The sequence below is a fragment of the Octopus sinensis genome, linkage group LG15, assembly GCF_006345805.1.
Source record: "Octopus sinensis linkage group LG15, ASM634580v1, whole genome shotgun sequence".
NCBI lineage: Eukaryota > Metazoa > Mollusca > Cephalopoda > Octopoda > Octopodidae > Octopus > Octopus sinensis.
In genome coordinates, this window is record NC_043011.1 from 22,189,642 (window position 1) to 22,208,843 (window position 19,202).

Sequence of the window (19,202 nt, forward strand, 5' to 3'; positions counted from 1 at the left end):
TCATTAATGCAGAAAAGGAAGTATGGTGGTAAAACCAAATGCTAGAGTAAACTAGAGATGATAGTTTAGGGTGGCGAGAGCTCTGTTAGGTAGATGGTACATCTGAAAAATCTGGTTGAGGAAATAGGGCATATATGAAACTCTTAGTTGAAAAACTTATTAAAAAGTTTTCATGCCAAGCAAAGTTGAAAGACTGGTTGATGCCAAATGAAAAGAAACAATTGAAGTTTCAAAGAGTGATATCTCACCAGTGCAGGTCAAAGAAGAGAAAGACTTCGGTAGCTTTGGTTTAAGGAAATCATGTTTGTAGCCACTGAGGTGGGAGAGACATCCAAGATCGTTGTTTAAGACTGTTGATAAGTTGGAAGTGACAGCAGCAATAGGTTGATAGCTGGCATGGTCAAAGGGATTGCACTTCTTGGGAATGGGATACATTGTGTTGTATTTTGATAGATCAGAATAGATCATTGTAGATAGAGAAAGATTAAAGAGTTTGTTAAAAAATAGTAATAATGTTTTAGAATAATAGAAAGCACTATCCAGACCAGTTGAATACTTAGTGGTGAGACAGATGGGCAGGTGAATCAAAGTTTAGAATCGGGTTTACTGTCTGTGCAGCATAGAATTGGAAGTAAAACAGGTTGCAGATATGGTGACTTTATTAAAAGCTACTTATACAACTGACCTGGTTGAAAAATAGTAGATAATGAGGATTCTGAAAAATTGATGGAAAACTACTTGGTAAGGGATCATAAAACTCTGCTGCAATTTGGTAGATATAATTTGAAGGTTGTGTGGTATATATAATCATCCCTTGATTTTCTGATGATTGTCCTGTTGGTTTTGTGATGGGTAATTTCTCTAGGTGATGTAGAAAAAATTGCATAGTTCTAAGTGAATTATTTAAATATTTTATGGCTGGATAAAGGATGTGGGGTGATGTAAGTACGAAGAGGGTTTTGGGATGAGGCAAATTTTCTGTCAGTAGTATTTGGTGAAGAATTTATCAGAATTTGAACACTTCAGTTGACTTGAAGTATCAGAGGAGTTTATGGGGCTTTGACTGTTGTGCAGTAGATACTAACATGCAGAGGAGGTCAGGGTAGCAAATAATTTATATTTTGTGCTGATATGAGCATTGTAGGACATACAAGAGAACCAAAAGAAATTGTATGCATCTTAGGATGATGACATTAAGAAACAAGTGAAATGAGGCAGATGTCTTCATGACAAAATGTGAGACAGTCAGAAAGTAGATGGTGATTAGAAAAATTGGGAGAGTGGTTGAAATTAGAGATGCAAAGAAGAGTAACTTTGAGTCATTGAAAATCTTTATTGCTTATATTCATGTAAGAGAAGTGATTGGTGATGGAGTTACTTCTATATATGTACAGACATTATTGTTTTGAGTAAAGCTGAAATATAGATTTGCTTGCATTGCAGAAATAGATAACACATACATAAGAGAATTGTATTTCCTCAGAAAATAATAAAATGTTGCTTGCAGGTTAGTAGAGGTCTTTTTTTCTGTAGAGATGTGTAGAATTTTCTCAAATTGGCATTTCATATGTTTTTATTGTTTGTTTATGAAGAAGCTGAAGAAGATAATATATATCGTGAGTTGCCAGTAATCATTATGTTGATTCATATAAGAAACCCAGTTGTGGGTAGTGGCTCTAAGTAGGCCTCTCAAAATCCTGTGCTAATTGGGCAAGAAGAGGATGTGGGATTACAATAGTATGAAATTATCCAAGAGTTTAAGCTCCTATTGAATCTGGAAGCATGAGAAATCTATGGGAAATTTTTTTCATCTGTACTTTCTGACAAACAGTGGCACTATGTAACTAGTATTTATGCAGGAGTGGTTGAAAATAGCACACTGAAAGATGTATCCTCAAATTGATATCTGCACTGAATGCATAGAACAGCATATGAATGTATTTAATATAAGCTTTGCTTATAGTTTGGAAATGCAGTGTCAAATTAGGAAAGTCAAGAGCTTTGTAAAGAAAATATATGAGTGCAAAGAGAATTTTAGAGTGAGCCATCTCTGAAAAAAGATCTGTGTATATTGTTCTGTATAGGGTTTAAAGTGTGTTAGCAGTAGATGAAAATATTTTGAAAAATGCAGCTGGATGAAACTTTAAATTTGAAAGAAAGTGGTTGTAAATTCAGGAAGAAAGACTTAAATTTAGTAATGTTAAAGATAAGGTTATTATACGGGAGAGCCATATAATAACATACAAATTAAACTTACTGTTAAATTTTGATCTATTTCATGAGGTCAAAATTTTAGTCACACAGCTGTGACCTGTTCACTGTCAAGTGCCACAGTAGAACTTAACATGTCTTGAAATAAATTTAAAGTGAATTTAGTAGCTTTGTGTTATTAATTGACTCTTATATGTTGTTCAATCTCAACACAAGTATCAGATCAGTCACTTGTAAGACATGTTGGAGACCCCCTTTGGTCATGAATGACCATGGGATTGCACCTAGAAAGTTACCCTCTAAGGCACAAGTCCAGGCAAGGTTGTTTGTGGAAGGCCAGCAGTCTCTCATGCCTACCAGCCTCCCCTCTCTACACCACTGATGTTATCCAAGGGAAAGGCAAAGGCCGATATAGCTTGGCACCAGTGATGTCGCAACTCATTTCTACAGCTGAGTTAACTGGAGCAACGTGAAAGAAAGTGTCTTGCTCAAGAACACAACCCACAGCCCGGTCCAGGAATTGAACTCACAGCCTCACGATTGTAAGCTCGACACTAACCACTGAGCCATGCACCATCACATGTATAACTTTGATTAATAAGCCAGTAGTATAACAGATTTTTCCTGAATTCCAGTATTCAAAAACAGGCATCATCAAATATATCACAATGTGACGTGGTGCTGAAAAGTTCCTATTTTGGGTAAAAGAAAATATAGGAGGATCAGTTAATTATGATTTTATTCAACATATTCTCTCAGATTCACACACTTATTGCAGCAGTCCTTCAGTTTTTCTAAACCCTGTAAAAGAACAACCAGGTCTTTCAAGATACCCTTGAAGCCAGGAACTTTTCAGCATCCCCTCATAAAACTTCAAATTAGCTAATTCAGTTTTATAAATGCCAAAAATTGCTCAAATCTAAGACATTTCTTAGTCTTTGAGAAAAAATAAAGTTTCTTTAATGCCTAGGGTTATGCAGTTGGTTAAATTAAAATGACTGGTTACACTTCAAAAGTATTTACAATTTGTATTTTCTTGTTTACATTGTTTTAAATATCAATGGTTCAATTCACCTAACTGCAAATATTAATGCTATAGGAAGTGTAATGCATCATTAATGAAAGCTGATGTAATGCCAGTTCAAATACTTCTATAAGTAAATATATGATTTAAACTGGTATTCCTGTCTTGAGAGAGTTATGTATCTGAAGTACTTGATGCTGTGAAGGCTAGGATAAACTACAATTCACTTGGCCTTTAGCAGAAAATAATCTTTATGGGATAAATAAGGTACAAAAGCATCTGTAGCGAGAAATCTCCTTCAACTGACAAGTCTTCTTAATACAACAGACATGCAGGATGATAACTTGTATTTTTGTGAACCACAGAAAATATAGATAATTTGTAATAATCTACATTTTCTGGATAGTGAACGTCGTAGAAGAGTTTTTTAACCCTATAATCAAAAGTATTTCAGTCTTAAACATCCTGTTTTTTTTTGTTGTCAGGTATTGTCTGAGACTTTGTTATTTATCAAGTCCTTCCTACCTCTTTTAAATAACAGCATGTAACCACTTAAGGGTTCTCTTGTTGGCTCAACATGTAAGAATTTTTATAGTTGATATTGGTCAAAACATGGGATCATAAAAAATGAATTATGTTTAATCAATATTGTAGTGGATTTGTTAACTAAAATTTGAATTTAAAAAGTTTACTCCAACTAGACAATTTTCTTTTTTTGCTTTCACAGGTTTCTATCCACTATCTGCTTGAGGAGAGAAAAATAAATTGTTTGATAATGAATCCTTGAGCTATATGTGCTATAATGTAGAGGCAAACCCTTGGTGAGCTGAATCTTGTAATTTGATTTAAATTCCTCACTGTAGCAGTTTAATTTATGTTGCTAATTTTCTTAATGAAGATATAAACACTCATCCTCTATAAATATGCTGTGTTGTGCCTATGAATGAAATTAATATTAAATGAAAAAAGATTTTAATCATTAAGTTTCAAATAAAATTAATTATTTTAAAGTAATTAATAACTAAGGTGTATAATTTCACTTACTATTTTTATATATATACTTTGTGATGCACTGGAGATTAAATAGAAATTACTTGGTGCACTTTGCATGGAAAGTTGCAAAGAAGAAATTTTTTAATAAAACGTTTAAGTAAAAATTTATATAAAAAAAGTAATGCTTGTTTTATTTATTTATTACACTTGTGTTAACAAAATTATCAATAACTTGTTTTTCAACTTGCTGAACAATTTAGTATGCATTTTCTAAAGTAAAATATTTTGAAAAATCCATGGTGCAACAAGATACCCTTTGTGACATGTGATTGAAGACCACTGGTTTATCCCTATCATAAATGTAGAAGTACTTTCTGTAACAATTTTATTAGTATAAAACAAGTCTGTTGTAAAGTATGTTTAGTAACATTTTAGAAATGATTAAATATAATTTTACTCTAAATCTTTTAAAATTCATTAAGTAAAAGATATGATAATATAGATAAAACGGAATGGTAAAAGCAAAAAGAATGAGAACATAGAGAAGCTGTGATGCAGCAACCTAATATAAGGTATATATATAGAAAATGAGATGGATATATTTTGAAAAGCAATAATAGGTTAATAATAATAAAGATAACGAAACGGAGGGTTTAAAGGGAGGTCACTAATACTTCTTTATACCGTGTATGAATTACAAATACTGAAAAATGAGATGGTTCTTATCTATCAATCAATAAAATAAAAGGGAAAGAAATCAGGACTATGATAATTATATTTGTTTTATCAATATATTTATCCAGCTTATTCTTCTGTTCAATTGTCTTCATGTTCTTCTTATCGTTTAGCATTCGTTATTTTATGCACAGGCTAAAAGAAATAGGCAAGACAACTTCATGCAAATATCAGTTGCTCACCATCTAACTTTTCTTACTTCTATTCCAATCAATACCAAATTCCACAGCAGCAAGAAATATGACCAGTTTCTTCAAGGACAGTAACACAAGAAATTGTTTTTTTTTTTTTTTATGAAACCAGGACAATTAAAGGTTATATTCAAATTAATTATTGAATTCTTTAAAAAAAAACCCAACAGGATCTTTGAATTTCATGTGAAATTTTAACAGCTGCTGATTACAGAAATACTGGACTTTGATGAATACTTGAATCAGGCTAAGACAAAATTATCTCAAACTTTCATTTCTCTGAAATCATTAATATACTTACCTTTATATTTGAAGAGTGTTTGTAAGTCACTTCAGGTTGATCAATTGTTGATATAAACGTGTGAATATGGTACATTACAATAGTAATGTAGTCATTTTCATAAGGAATTCTTCAGATGTCCAGATGCTAGAATACATTTTGAGGCTTTACTATTGTAATGTAGGTATGAAAAAGCATTGTAATTTATTTAGAATCAGCTAGGCTGCAAAGTATGTACATACTATCTAAAGTCACACCAACAATATATATGAACCCATGATACTCGTTAGCATCCTTTCCACTTTCTCACAATGTATGGTCTTTTACATCATCTTTTCATGGGTAGAATTATTTAATCATTGAAGTAATTATTTTCATAGTTAGATGCTGTTCCTACTGCAAAACACATTTGTGAAGTGAAACTAGAAAACCTATAATGGCAAGTAATTTTGTTAGGGGTACAACACATTGGTTCTGATAGTAAATTTTTGAATTAACTGTGCATAATCAAGAGTCCAACACTCTGGCTCCACCCCAGAGTCATATAACACAATGTATGTTCATAATTTGAAACAGACACAATAAATGAGGTGAGTCTTTGGTTACTTATAGTGTAGTCATTAATTTTCACATTTAGCTACTATTGTGCCTGAAGGCAAGGCACATAACTCTATCTGTTTTAGGTTAACTAGCTGGAAAATAGATATATTACAGTAGTAGTTAAGTTGTATATAGTTCTCTTACTTGTTTCAGTCATTTTGACTGTAGCCATGCTGGAGCACCACCTTTAACTCGAAGGACTCATTCTTTGTAAACCTAGTACTTATTCTATTGGTTTCTTTTGCCAAACTGCTATGTTACAGGGGTGTGAGCACACCAACATCGGTTGTCAAGCGATGGTGGAGGGGACAAACACAAATACATACATATGACGGGCTTCTTTGTTTCCATCTGCCAAATCCACTCACAAGACCTTGGTCGGCCCAAGGCTAAAGAAGACACTTGCCCAAGGTGTCATGCAGTGGGACTGAACCTGGAATCATGTGGTTGGGAAGCAAGCTTCTTACCACACAGCCAAATTATATAAGCCTAAAAAAAACAACAACACCACAAAGACAAATGAAAGGACTCTCTGCTTCAAATCTTTCAATATTTCAAGTTTGTTGGTTTAGCAAATCTGGATATTTGCATAAATTTTCAAGCACTTCATTATCATCCATGATAAAAAAATACACAATCTTTAAGGAGCAGTGTCTCACTTTTTTTTAAACAATGTATTATTGACGTCTCATATTTTAAGTATACAACTCTGTGTTTACATATATATATATAGTGATGCAATCTAATCAGCAGTTAGTACCTAGATTTTCAGTAGTCACTATTGGTCAAATTGTCTTATTATTTATCATTCAACAATTCTTTTCACTCTTTGAGTATTTCTGTAACAACCTACTGTTGTTCAGTGGATATTTAAAATTATATGTTAATATAGATCTGTTTACATACATTTATGTATATGTTTTACTTTTAAATTGTTACTTTTTCAGAGTTAACTACTCTTATTCAGCAATATCTGTTGCATAATAAAAGACTCTACTGCTGTACCCAATAAATCTCAAATTTTCTTTGTAAATCCTTATATTCTTCAGCAGTTTGAGATGTATTTCTTTGCACACTGATGTATTTTAGTCATATCTGGAAAACAGAGTTTTCCTTATCAATCTTCACTTTGATTTCTGCCTTGAGCCTGTATAACTTTCATCCCTTGGCCTATCTGGCCCAGGTGTCATATTTTACCAAGTTGAGCAATGTTCTTCGGTGAAATTTTCGAAATGATGATGAAAAATTCTGAAGACATTTGATAGAAAATTAACTTTTGTTTTTATTTTAAGAAATATTTTATTATTTTTCAATTGCTTGCTTTATGTTGTATTTAAAAAAAATCATTCCTCTAATTTTGTCACCAAGGGCATAAGTAGAAATTAGAACGGTTATATCTTTTGAATAAAGAGTAGAACATAAGACAATAAAGATTCATATCTTTGAAGAAAGGGAAAAACCAAATGTTTGACCTTTCTTCTAAACTTCTGAATGAAATAATGCAATACATTACTACTGAAGATATGGTGTTGTAATTTTTAAAATGCATTCTGCATACTAAAATATTTTTATTGGCAAAATGCACCTAATTACTGCTCCATAAATCTATTGTACCTTTCGTGAACAATGTTACTTTAAAATATTTCCAAATTCTTTAATATGATACTATAAAAGGCCCCAATTTGTACGTACATAAATGGCAATCCATCACTATCATCATAACCGTAAAATAATAGATTACTGAGAATTGGGGAGCAGTAAGGAGTTTTCCCCCCTTTATTATTTTGAAACTTTGCCCTTAAAACAATTTTCATTATTAGCAAATTGGTCGACCTTGCCTTTCATACTTTCAGAATTGATAAAATAAATACCAGTTGAATACTGTGGTCGAAATTACTCCCCCGAAATTAGTGGCCTTGTGCCAAAATTTGAAACTATTATTAGCCAATTAATTTTTTAGGGGCCAGTATCACAAAGGAATGCAACTAATTCACATACACCACCTATGAGCAATGAATATTGAAACAAAGTTTATTGTTTTTCCTATTGAACTTTCGCTGTTGCTTTGGAGAAATGCAAGATATAGGTCCATGAAGAAAATGAAAAACAGGCAGTAATAGGTTTTAGATTTAGTAAGACAAAAGTATATAATTTCATTACAACCTAATGATGTAAAAGAAGGAAAGGAGACAGTTTGGAAAATGTCAATCATCATGCTGATGATGCTTTGTGCCCTTTCATTATCTTCTGTTTAAGCATGAATGTTTAAGATATTGGTGCTGTTGAGTTGGAAATGCAACAAATAGGGTAACCTTCCTTTTTTTTAAAAATCTATTTATTTGTAACTTTGTTTAGATTTAAAGAATTTCAGAAGTCAAACTTGAATGTTTATTTTAAACAGCAAGTTTAGACTTTGTACAATGTTATTTGTGAAATGAGACCCCCACCTCAAAAAAACCCAAAACAAATTCCAGGCAAGTGAACCCAATAATAAAAGATTATAAAAATTTGCTTAGGATACTTATAATCATTTTAACAGCCTTGTAACACTAAATCCAAGCAATTATTCTTATTCCTTTAAGTTCCATTAAGAAAAGTTTATATCATTAGTCTTCAAAATATATAGAAAAGATCAATGGTTAGTCTGGCACACTAAGAGAAATTATACAATCAAAATATTTGTTTTATATATTTAAAATGATAATTCATCTATAAACTGGCATGAAGTTTTTAGGACATAATGACTCTAAATATCAACTAACTTATTCTGGATGTTAATTTTTTAAAAATCCATGTAATAAGAAAATCTTAATCCCTTAATTTTGAGAAGCAAATTTTAATTCAACATTTGTGGGGTGTAACAAATGTTATATTAATGTTTTTCATTGTAGATACAAAATAAATACTCATTTTATTTCCAGAAAACTTTTGAAGAGAATTAGAATCTTAAATCAATAAATAAATATAAGAATATTTAACACCTTACAAATTTCATATGATGGAAAATACAATTAGTGACTTCCATAAAATTTGTAGCTTTCAACAAATGAAGGATAACTGAAAACTGTTTATAACTAGAATAGGAAAATTTGAAAGTTTTCCTCAGAAGAAAACAAAAAGCGTTTTTCTGTTATCTCGAACTATTTCTTTTATATTGCTACTTCAAGAGGAAGCACATTTACAATTATAGATATGTAAATCATAAATTATATTATGTTTAATATTTTATAACACAGTAAAAGAAATTCACTAAATATTAAAATTAGATGTTAACAATTTGTGACAACAAATAAGAAAAACATTAATTTAAATACTTTTACATATACTTCGATGAAAATCTATTTTGTAATTTAAGAAACACCAACACTAAATATTTGACAGTTCACATATGTACAACATGTAATATTCATTTTATTTTCAAATTAGCGGTTGATTTCTAATTATACTGGAGAATAACATTCTATCATTTTCCCGTAAATTTTCATTAAAAATATTTTTCTCATTGGTGGTATTACAGAAATGTCAATGAAATAAACACTTCTTCTTGATGTGATGGATACGTTTGGCATTGTAAAAGTGAAATAAAACGATACATCAGAAGTGGATGTTGCTCAGTGGACATTTAAAACTATATATAAATACGTCTATTTACACACGCGTGTATATATTTTTCCTATTAGTACATTTTCGTACTTTTAAATAATATTTTGAGGAAAGAAAAAAGTGAACAAAAAAATGCCGTCATCCGTGCTTCTTCTCATTGGTTGGTTAATAAGCTTCTCTGGTCGAGCGACTGAATGCGCTGATTGGCTGAGTTACCATGAATATTAATGACACTACAAGCCCGGCTGGAAATATCAAATATTAACCAATAAGACTTGGCTTGTATATACCATTGATTGATCAACCCGCGCGCTCACTTGCCTATTAAGCTACCAGTAAGCAAGGACCGCTTGCGAAAGGCATACACACACATATGTATACATACATATATATCTTACCCAGTTAAACGTTGCAGGCCTTAGCACTACTACTACTACCGTCAGCCAGGCCATAGTTTAAAAAGCGCTGCTCACTCATCAGTACTAGCACACAGCGTACATACACACATATATATTGGTAGCATCCAATCAGTCAACGACAAACGTTTAGACAGGCCGTGGCTGTGCAGTTCACCGCCATAAAGAAAAAAACAACATAACTAGCAACTAGCCGATAGAAAAATATTCAGACCAAACAGAACCCGAAAGGGGTTAGTGACGAAAAGTGGCTACAATAGATAAAAAATCAACAGCTCAAAGCCAACACAACGGCTGCACAATGAACATGCGAAAAAGGATTGAGCTGGAGAAGCGGAATCAATCGCCGAAAGAGGTAAAGTTTATTTAGTTTTGTCCCGATTTGTTCTTGATTGTTTAGTGTCCACGCTCATTCAGACATCCATTTATTCAACTAAAGTTGAAATAACGCGTTGACTCTACATATTTTTATCTTGTTTGTTCCGCGTGGATGTTTCCTACCTATCATTAAAGATGCCGATAATCTGGGCTTGTTTTGGTTAAATTTCTTGGTGTTCCAGAGCAATCAGTTTTGTCATTTCTTAATGTTATTCAATTACTTTTGTAAGTTTTATATAAACACGCATTTTCTGCGTATCGATGCAATGCTTGTTGGTCACCTTCTGGTTCATTATGGTCGCCCTTACTGTATCTCCATGTGCTTTCATATTCCATAATTCTTTTAAATGTGCATCCATTTAGATCGTAGTTAGTTAAAACTATTTATCCACTCATATTTCCAAATTACGACTCCCTACAAGGGTATTGTAGCCTTCTTCCTCGGCGCCACACGCCGGCATTGTATAATAATAAAAAAAAGGTTAAATATGGCGCCTTGAAAAACTTAACATTTACTTATTGCTTTGCAATCTTTTTACAAGCTTACACTTTCTCCTAAAAGGTTATTAAAGCTATAGATTTACGCCAGTCAGGTGGAATAAATGGTACCTGTCTCATTTATAGATTTGAAAGTATGTTTTGAATATTTTCTTTGGTATGTTCACCAAACTTGAATTTTTAATTCTACAAGAACCGACATGGTGTAACGGACTAGATAAGGTGTCTATCTGCTCCTTGTTCTAGCTTTTTCCCCCCTCCTCACTTCTGAAGACGACTTAACTGTTTTCCTTACTTTTTCTTCCCCCCGACATCGTACATGGAATTTTGGTTTTTGACAAGAATGTTAGTGTTATTATAACGTACGTTTAGGGAAGGGGGGAGGGAAGTAAATTAGATTGCATTATTTTTTTGCGCCGAGTGGAATGGTCGGATGTTTTTCTCGTCAATTCCACCACGTTCTAACTGTCCATCTTGCCTGTTCTACTGTAAAACTAAGACAGCCTCTTCTCGGTGCATTTGCTTTTTAATCTTACAAATTCAGCAGTAAATGCGATTATCATCACATTGATATTTTTTCCTCCCCCCCTCAATTTTCCTACGTGTTTTGATGGATTCTAAGGCTGTTCAAATCTTCATCTTTGAGTGAATGTTCTTCTCTGTACATGTTTATGATCTAAACACTAAATGTGATCTTCGACAATTTGAAATTTTTTTCTTGTGATGGAATTGTGTAGTGATGAGTTGTTGCTAACGGACTGCCGCCATCATTGCTGTGTGTATTCTGACGGCGTAAGTGTCATGTCATCAATAAAGCCATGTTTACAGTAAGTAAGCAAAGGAAAAGAGAGCCAACTCACAAAGAGCCACCCTGCCGTAATGAATGGTGTTTGAATTTTTCGCCTCAACTGTCAAGAACTTTTTGTTTTCGTTGTTATTGACTTACTAAATCTGTGGTCAATCTCCACTTCCATAAAAAAAAAAGAAGCAAAAACGTTTTCATTTGCGCGTGTATATATATGTTTTTATATATATATTTTTTGTTTCTCCCCGACATCATTTGACTGGCGGCAGCAAGGATGGTCATTTCACAATTGTCATGCAGAGAAAGTTTAAAATTTGGGGAGATTGGTTTTCTTTTGTTAACCATTTTACTATTTCCACATTATTGAGTAAAATATTAAAAAAAAGCTTGGACTATTTCAATAATATATATGAATAGAAGTGCTGAAGAGAAGGTCTACACCTGGGTATGTATCTCCCACCTGTACAAGATGAGGAAGAGGGATGATGTTGACTTGTAAGGTCGCTCTGCAACTCACCCGGCGCCATGTTGAAAGGGCAGCAACTGCAACTTTTTTGTTATTTATTTTATTCAATGTCTTTTACCGATTGATACCATTTGACATTTTGTTGTCGATTACTCTCAGTTTACCTTTAATAGATCAAAGTTACGTTGGGATGGGACTGACAAAGTAATCATGTATATATATACATAGGAAATGTGTTGTGCAATCCCTGTTTGTTCTGATTGAACAAGGGAGGAAAAAAAAAAAAACATGGTTTGATGGTAGATTTTTGGTTGCTAAGCATAGCATGTTGATCGACCGCGTAGAGGATCCCCCGTTTCTTAAAGAATGCACTTATTAGTAACCGTATTTTGATGGTGGTGGTGGATTAGTTTTCCAGGTCAGTCCCGATCGAGCACTTATAATTAAATACATTCCAGATGTGACCATCCCATCTTTTGTATATCGTGGACTAACATTGTCCTCTGTAAGGGGGGAAAGATCCGTCTGCTATTTCTAGCAGGTCGAACAATCGCGTAGACTCGTAACCGTATGTGGTAGTAATAGCAACACATGATGACCTACATTGCGTCAATAACACTAGATGAAACAATTCCAGTTTATGTTGAACTTAGTTGAAAATATGTAATAATAAAAATTGTAATGATTTAAAAAAAAAAAAAAAGGGTTTTAAAGACAAATCTTTTGCTATTTAAATAGTTTCTCTGGCTGATTGGATGCGATCTGAATTTTCATAAATTGTGATAAATATGTTATTTTTTCTACTAAAATTAACTACCATAAAAATAAAAAAAATACGATTTCTTTGGGTTTTTTTTTTTTCTTTTGCGCCTCAGCAACATTGTGTAAAGGCATTACATATTGGAGCAACTTATGTGGGTTGGGCGCCATTTTGGCATCGTCTTCCACACTATCTTAATCATTATAAGATTATTCTCAAATATGAGAAAACTTTATAAAATATAAAGGATTAAGAAAAAAAAGAAAAACAGCCAATAGCTATATAAATTGTTTTTTTTTTCTCGGTCCACAAAATTTGAACAAATATTTTTTTTTTTTTATTTTCAATTTATTTTGATTTAGAATCAGACTTACCAGAAAGCTTTAATGTTGTATTTAGTGGAGCCCCTAAAACTGTAGTAAAATGTAACGAGACCAATTCTTTTTTGCCTTTTCTGTGTCATTCCGCCATTGTTGGCTGCCAGATTACCTCCCGCCGCCGCCGCCTATATGTGGGAGACGTGTCTCGCTCGACATTTTTCTTCTGTAGTAATCGTTCGTTTTATTATTAATATCGTAGCAGTACGTGTTCAATTGATTGAGAGACCGACCAAAGAGCATCAGCTATATACTAGTTAGTATCATTAATTTTTTTTACAAGTTAGAGATGGCCTTCCATACAAGGAATTTTTGGTTTGTTGCTTAGTGCTGTGTAATTGTCTGCCTCTCGCCATCAAGGTCGTATAACTATATGAACGGGGCTCCGGCTTGTTGGTTGTACTAGTCATGTGACTTACTCTACTCTGACTAGATTATGTTAATGAGGTTGTGCTGCCTGTGCACATCTTCGATCCTGCTCGCTTACCACGTTATCTTTTAGGTGGTACATTAACGTGGCCTAGTATTTTGTTTGGTTTCAAGACATTGCAGGATTGCCTAAGAAATCATATTAAATTTTTGTTTATATTTCATTTTGTCATTAGAGGGTTATTGGGATCATAAAGAATCTCAAAGTGTTGAATGTTTGTCTTAGTGATACGTTTTCTTTACTTAATGTCATTGCATTAGGAGCAATGAAATAGACACTTTTAATGGCAACATTATTATTATTTTATACTCTAGTTTTCATTTCCTTGTCAGTTATTTTAAAATAACAAAAGAAAAAAAATGCCACCGTCCTGGTCTGAGGAGTTGGCACTCAGGACTATACTAGCTTCGGTATTGAGTTAGGTCCCTCTAGGTTCTGGGTTCAAATTCTGCCTGAGGTGGTTAGAAATTAAAGAAGTGTGCTATTATGCATTGCATCTCCCTAAAAAGAACTCCTTCATGAGACGACTACTGGTCGTTAAGTAAGATGTTGCAGTTTTTGTTTTTATATGGTTATTTGAAAACAGTGCTTATTATTTTCAGGTTAGAGAGTTGACCTTGGACAATTGCAGGGCTCAGGAAATAGAGGGTCTCACAGATGAATATGAAAACTTGGAATTCCTTAGTTTAATTAACGTTGGTTTAACATGCTTAAAGGGTCTCCCTAAACTGGAAAGTCTTAAAAAGGTTAGTTTTTTTTGTTTTTTTTCTCCATTGGAAATTACCATTCTTCACCTCTCCACAAGTTGTAATCAAATGTACCATCAACTCTGTTAAACTAATTCATTTTTGTGTATTTGTAGCTTGAACTCAGTGACAATCGCATATCTGGTGGTTTAGAAAAATTGCAGGATTGTAAAAAACTTCGACATCTTAACCTAAGTGGAAATAAAATCAAAGATGTTGATACTCTTCAGCCTCTTGTAAGTTGTTTCAAACAGTTTTGTTTCCATTACATAATCTTGTTTACTCAAAAAAAAAAGTCTCTTTATGTGGTAGTTGTGAATAGTTTGGTGTATCATAACCGCTTTTCTCTTTTCAGGCCAACTTGAAGGAATTGTGGAGTTTGGATTTGTTTAACTGTGAAGTAACACAGCTTGATAACTACAGAGAGACTTTATTTAAACTTATTCCACACTTACAGTTCCTTGATGGTTATGATAAGAATAACAGGGAACAGGAAGATGAAGAAGAAGGTACCATTATATTACTTGAAATCCCTTATTCTTAGACACTGATTTCACTGATCTGCAATGCTAGTTGATTCCTTCCATGAGAATGAGATTTTTTTTTTTTGTAGTTAACAAATGTTCTTATATTAAATATATGGAGAGTTTGTTATAGCAGAATCAATAGAGTAATGTAGTAAATGCCTTGCAGTGCTTATATCCTTTTTAAGTTTCTGTAGCCTTGTTAGAGAATTATCTCGTTGAAGTTGAAGCTGTCTTCATTTTATCTTACTGCTTACTGTTAGAAGATCGATAATTTGAAGTTATTAATTTGGCTGCTAATTAAACATAATTATTTAGAGAATCTAATTTTGCAAGTACTTGGTTTTCAGTTGAAGTGGACTACGATATGGATGACGAAGAGGATGAAGAAGACGATGAGGAGGATGAAGAAGAAGAAGATGAAGAGGAAGATGATGAAGTAGATGTTGAAGGTGAGTTTATCAGTAACAGTTTGTGGACTTGGTTAAATTTTTGTCACTCATAATAAATGTTTTGCATTGTTTCTAGCTGTTTTTACTTATTTGTGTATTTTATTTTTTTCTTATAGATGAAGTGTATGACGAAGTACCAGACGGAGAAGAGGAGGAAAACGAAGAAGATGTACGTCTAGATTATTTGGAAAGAGATGACTTAGACGTTAGTATGATAAACCTAATATATTATACAGTCAGGCATAACACTTGGAATTTCAATGGTGTTTCCTGATGAAGCTTTTGCATTGCTGTGAAGATAATCAGAGTCAACAGTGAGACCTGTTGAATGCTAGCCTGGCTCTAGAATAGGTCTTAATCTAAGGTTTTAATCTTACATGAATTTAATATATCTGCAGTTCTTCCAACCTGTGTGTGGACTGCATTTTTTAATCGGTAACTATTAAGTGTGCTAGGAAAATTCCACAAAAAGAGTTTATACTTAAATGTAAATATTTCCTTTCTCATTTTAGGAGGATAGTGATGGTGCAGATTTTAAACCTGCTGATGCTGATGAGGATGATGAAGAAGAGGAAGAAGGTTTGTATAATAATTTTTCATTTTAGTGAAATTCACTTTTTTCCCCCCCTTCTTCTTCACCACTTAGTTCATGACTTGTTGTGCTAATAATTCTTTGAAGGTTTGATGAGTTTGATATTTACTGTTTTCAGAAGAGGAGTCAGAAGGCGAAGAAGATCCTGATGCATGTGACCAGCGAGGGAAGAAAAGAAAGCATGAAGAAGAGGAAGAGGAAGATGAATAATTGGAGACCTTGTAGCCCTTCTGGGTCGAAGTGCAAAGACTGTGTACAGTATTGTTGATGGAAGCCCTCGCCTCCCCAGGTGGGTGGCAAGGTCTGCCACCAGCATATCGTGTGTGATGATGCATACCATAGTACTACCACAAAATAAACTTTCAACTTAGGTCATTCTAACTACACATAGTGGTGGCCAGCATTTCTTCAAGATTTGCCCCCTGTCCATTTCTCCTGAGTCCAGCCAATTTATCCTGGTACCACGGGTACACCCTTCCTATTTAAGGTTTTATCTTTCAGGGTTTCATTCTACTTAGGTTTTTTTTTTTTCATGCTGCTGCTCATTGCTTTATTGACCCACCCACTCTCCTTAGTTTGAGGGTTATATTCTCACACTGCTGTCTTTGGTTTGAATATTGCTGCTGTCTTCTCCTTAGTGTTTCTCCCTGCAGCCAATGTCATATGCAGTACTATTATGTAGTATATTTACAGCATATATTTTCTGTTTATGCATAATAAGTTCTGAAAGGCTGTCTTGCAAAATTTTCTCCAATTTGTATGATCAAACATTTGACTAACAAGGCCAAATCTCCACCCAATAACTTGATCAATTCGTATATTGTTTGCTGATGCTAAATTTAAAGAAGCCTACTTAAAAACGTTTAAGGAATATTTTTCACCTAGTTAATTTTTAGGGTCATGTTAGAAGGCCTGGTGAGATGTATAACTTTATATTATGTTAGTTGAATTCACTGGATTAATTTTAACATGTGGGTTTTAGTTAAATTGTTTTCTGGCTCAATGAGATTTAAACAATAGTTGCAGTTGAAATAAAATTATTTTACACTAGTGATTTTATTTCTAGCAGCTCGAAGGAGCATGGTATGCAGTTGAAAATTAAACATCATTTATAGCCTGTAGGGGATTGATTGGATCAGTGCCTTCTTGTAAAAAAAAAAAACCCCTGCTTTGTGCAGCACTATATTGCCATGTGAATTTTTTAAAAACTTCTGCTGAAATCCTTAAAACAACTGTTGCTGGACAATTTTTCTTCTCTTTAGATATGATACTTTGCTATTGGGTGTGTCTGGAGATGTATTTACCGTGTGTGCCTAATTTAACTGGAGATTTGTTTGGGGGCTCAAAAATGTTAGTAAAGATCTGCTCTCTATTTGAATCATGGCCAGTGTTAGGATTCAGCCCTTTTAATGTTAAGCATTCCATTACAAGCAGCATTAATTTCTGGTCTCCCAACTCTGCTTGTTCCCAGTCCTCTTGCAACTCAGGTATCTTGTTGCTCTTCCAACTCTGTAGGTCAGTATTTCTAGAGACCAGCCAGGGGCTAATCTACTCATGAAATTCAATGTTACAAATTTTAAGTCTTTAAAGTTAGGTACATTTACATTTAAAGGACTTAGTTTTGAGTAATGTTCTTACTTGTGTGCATGCATTTCATAGGGCTCTTTTTGCATATAGGGATTTTCTTTTTTCATGTCACAAATTCTCAAGTCATTCAGAATTTTTCCTTTCTGCAAGTACTACTTTGATGACTGTTAAAGCAACCAGGACTATTGTAAAATATCCCCTATCCCATTGTATAAAGTTAACCATTTAATCTACTGTTCAGCCTGTATAATAAAGTTTCATCATTATAATCCAGCTACACCTTTCATAGTTCATGGACATGGAGCAATCAATTTGTTTTAACAACATGATAGTAGTACTTGGGCTGCCTTTCAGTTGGCACCAACAAACGTGATTCTTACGTATACAGGGATGTTTGTTGCTGTATAATTTTATACTTTAGGTATTGGTTCAGATTTCAGCCTTGTTTATAAATGAATATAGTGCTTAGTTAGTGTTGGTGACATTGTATTGTCTCAGCAGTATAAACACATGTGCATTGTTGCAGTGCCTGATATGGTTCCTGATTGTGATTCTGGGTGCCTCCAGCAAGGTAATAATAATAGTTGGGAAAATTAAAATGACTTCTGTAGATTAAAATATTTTCTCTTTTCCACGTGGTTAGTTGAATGGCCTAAGATTTCAAACCCTTACAGGTCAGCCCTTGCAGCCAGGGTTGTTCCTTCCTAATTTGTACAGTAAAGAGATCCATTTTTGTATCATGTGGGTTGGTGTTGCTGGTATTTGTGGGATTAAATACCTCATAAGTAGCTATAACACCAATTACATTATCCCCTATCCCTTCACACTTCCTCTCTATTTTCTCCCCCAAATACTCGTCTTTTTTTTTTTTTTTCAAACCCCCTCCGTTCTTTAATTTTCATTGTAAACTTGACATTTTCATACATGGCAGCCATACACCACTCCAACAGGCTGAATTCTGAACCAGCATCATGAAGACTACTCAGGAGTTTAGGCACATTCTCCACCTATCAACTGACCCTTCAATCATTGTGCTCTCTCTTTCTCTGTTGCAAATAAAAAGATTTTTATATATAAATTTCTTGTTTCTCTCAGTTTGTTGCTGTACATAATCTTTATATATATATAAAGCTGAAGTTGTCTGTGTGTGGCAGGTTTGGTAGCCTTCAGCTAACACTATCTCCTCCGAGACCCTGCAGCACAAGTTGACCCAAGAAGAAGGCTTGCTCTTCATTCCCTAGAGGATAAAATTCAAATTGGACCATGTTAAGACCAAAAATTATTTACATCAAAAAGATGCTTTTTTTTCTATGAAAATCTCTATTTTTTTGACTGCTGTGTCGCCATTTTTCGGTGTATTTCAACCAGAAAAATGTTCACTTAAAGAGAATAACAAGCTACATAGTGCAAAATTTTTACTTTTCAAAAATTCCAATTCTAAAGGGTCGAAAGAAATCTGAGCAATGCTGGGCGATACTGCTAGTTGTTGATAAATGTTTGTCTTCGATTAAAACTACATCTTCTCAGTATTATT

The 19,202-nt window shown here is 33.6% G+C and overlaps 1 protein-coding gene across 3 annotated transcripts in view; it reads left to right on the top strand.

Moving 5' to 3' along the window:
• LOC115219923 (acidic leucine-rich nuclear phosphoprotein 32 family member A) overlaps window positions 1-18,746 on the top strand; it is a 44,024-nt gene extending 25,278 nt beyond the window's left edge. The window contains exons 1-8 of one of the 3 annotated variants that reach the window (XM_029790230.2): window positions 9,920-10,408; window positions 14,370-14,513; window positions 14,630-14,749; window positions 14,869-15,022; window positions 15,388-15,489; window positions 15,606-15,658; window positions 16,002-16,068; window positions 16,200-18,746. In XM_029790230.2, the coding sequence (XP_029646090.1) occupies window positions 10,355-10,408; window positions 14,370-14,513; window positions 14,630-14,749; window positions 14,869-15,022; window positions 15,388-15,489; window positions 15,606-15,658; window positions 16,002-16,068; window positions 16,200-16,291 (786 nt within the window). In that variant the 5' untranslated portion in view covers window positions 9,920-10,354 and the 3' untranslated portion in view covers window positions 16,292-18,746. Of the gene's footprint in view, window positions 1-9,919; window positions 10,409-14,369; window positions 14,514-14,629; window positions 14,750-14,868; window positions 15,023-15,387; window positions 15,490-15,605; window positions 15,695-16,001; window positions 16,069-16,199 lie in introns of those variants that run through there. The other 2 variants (XM_029790229.2, XM_036509533.1) reach the window with 2 other exon arrangements.
• Window positions 18,747-19,202: the final 456 nt, after the last annotated feature.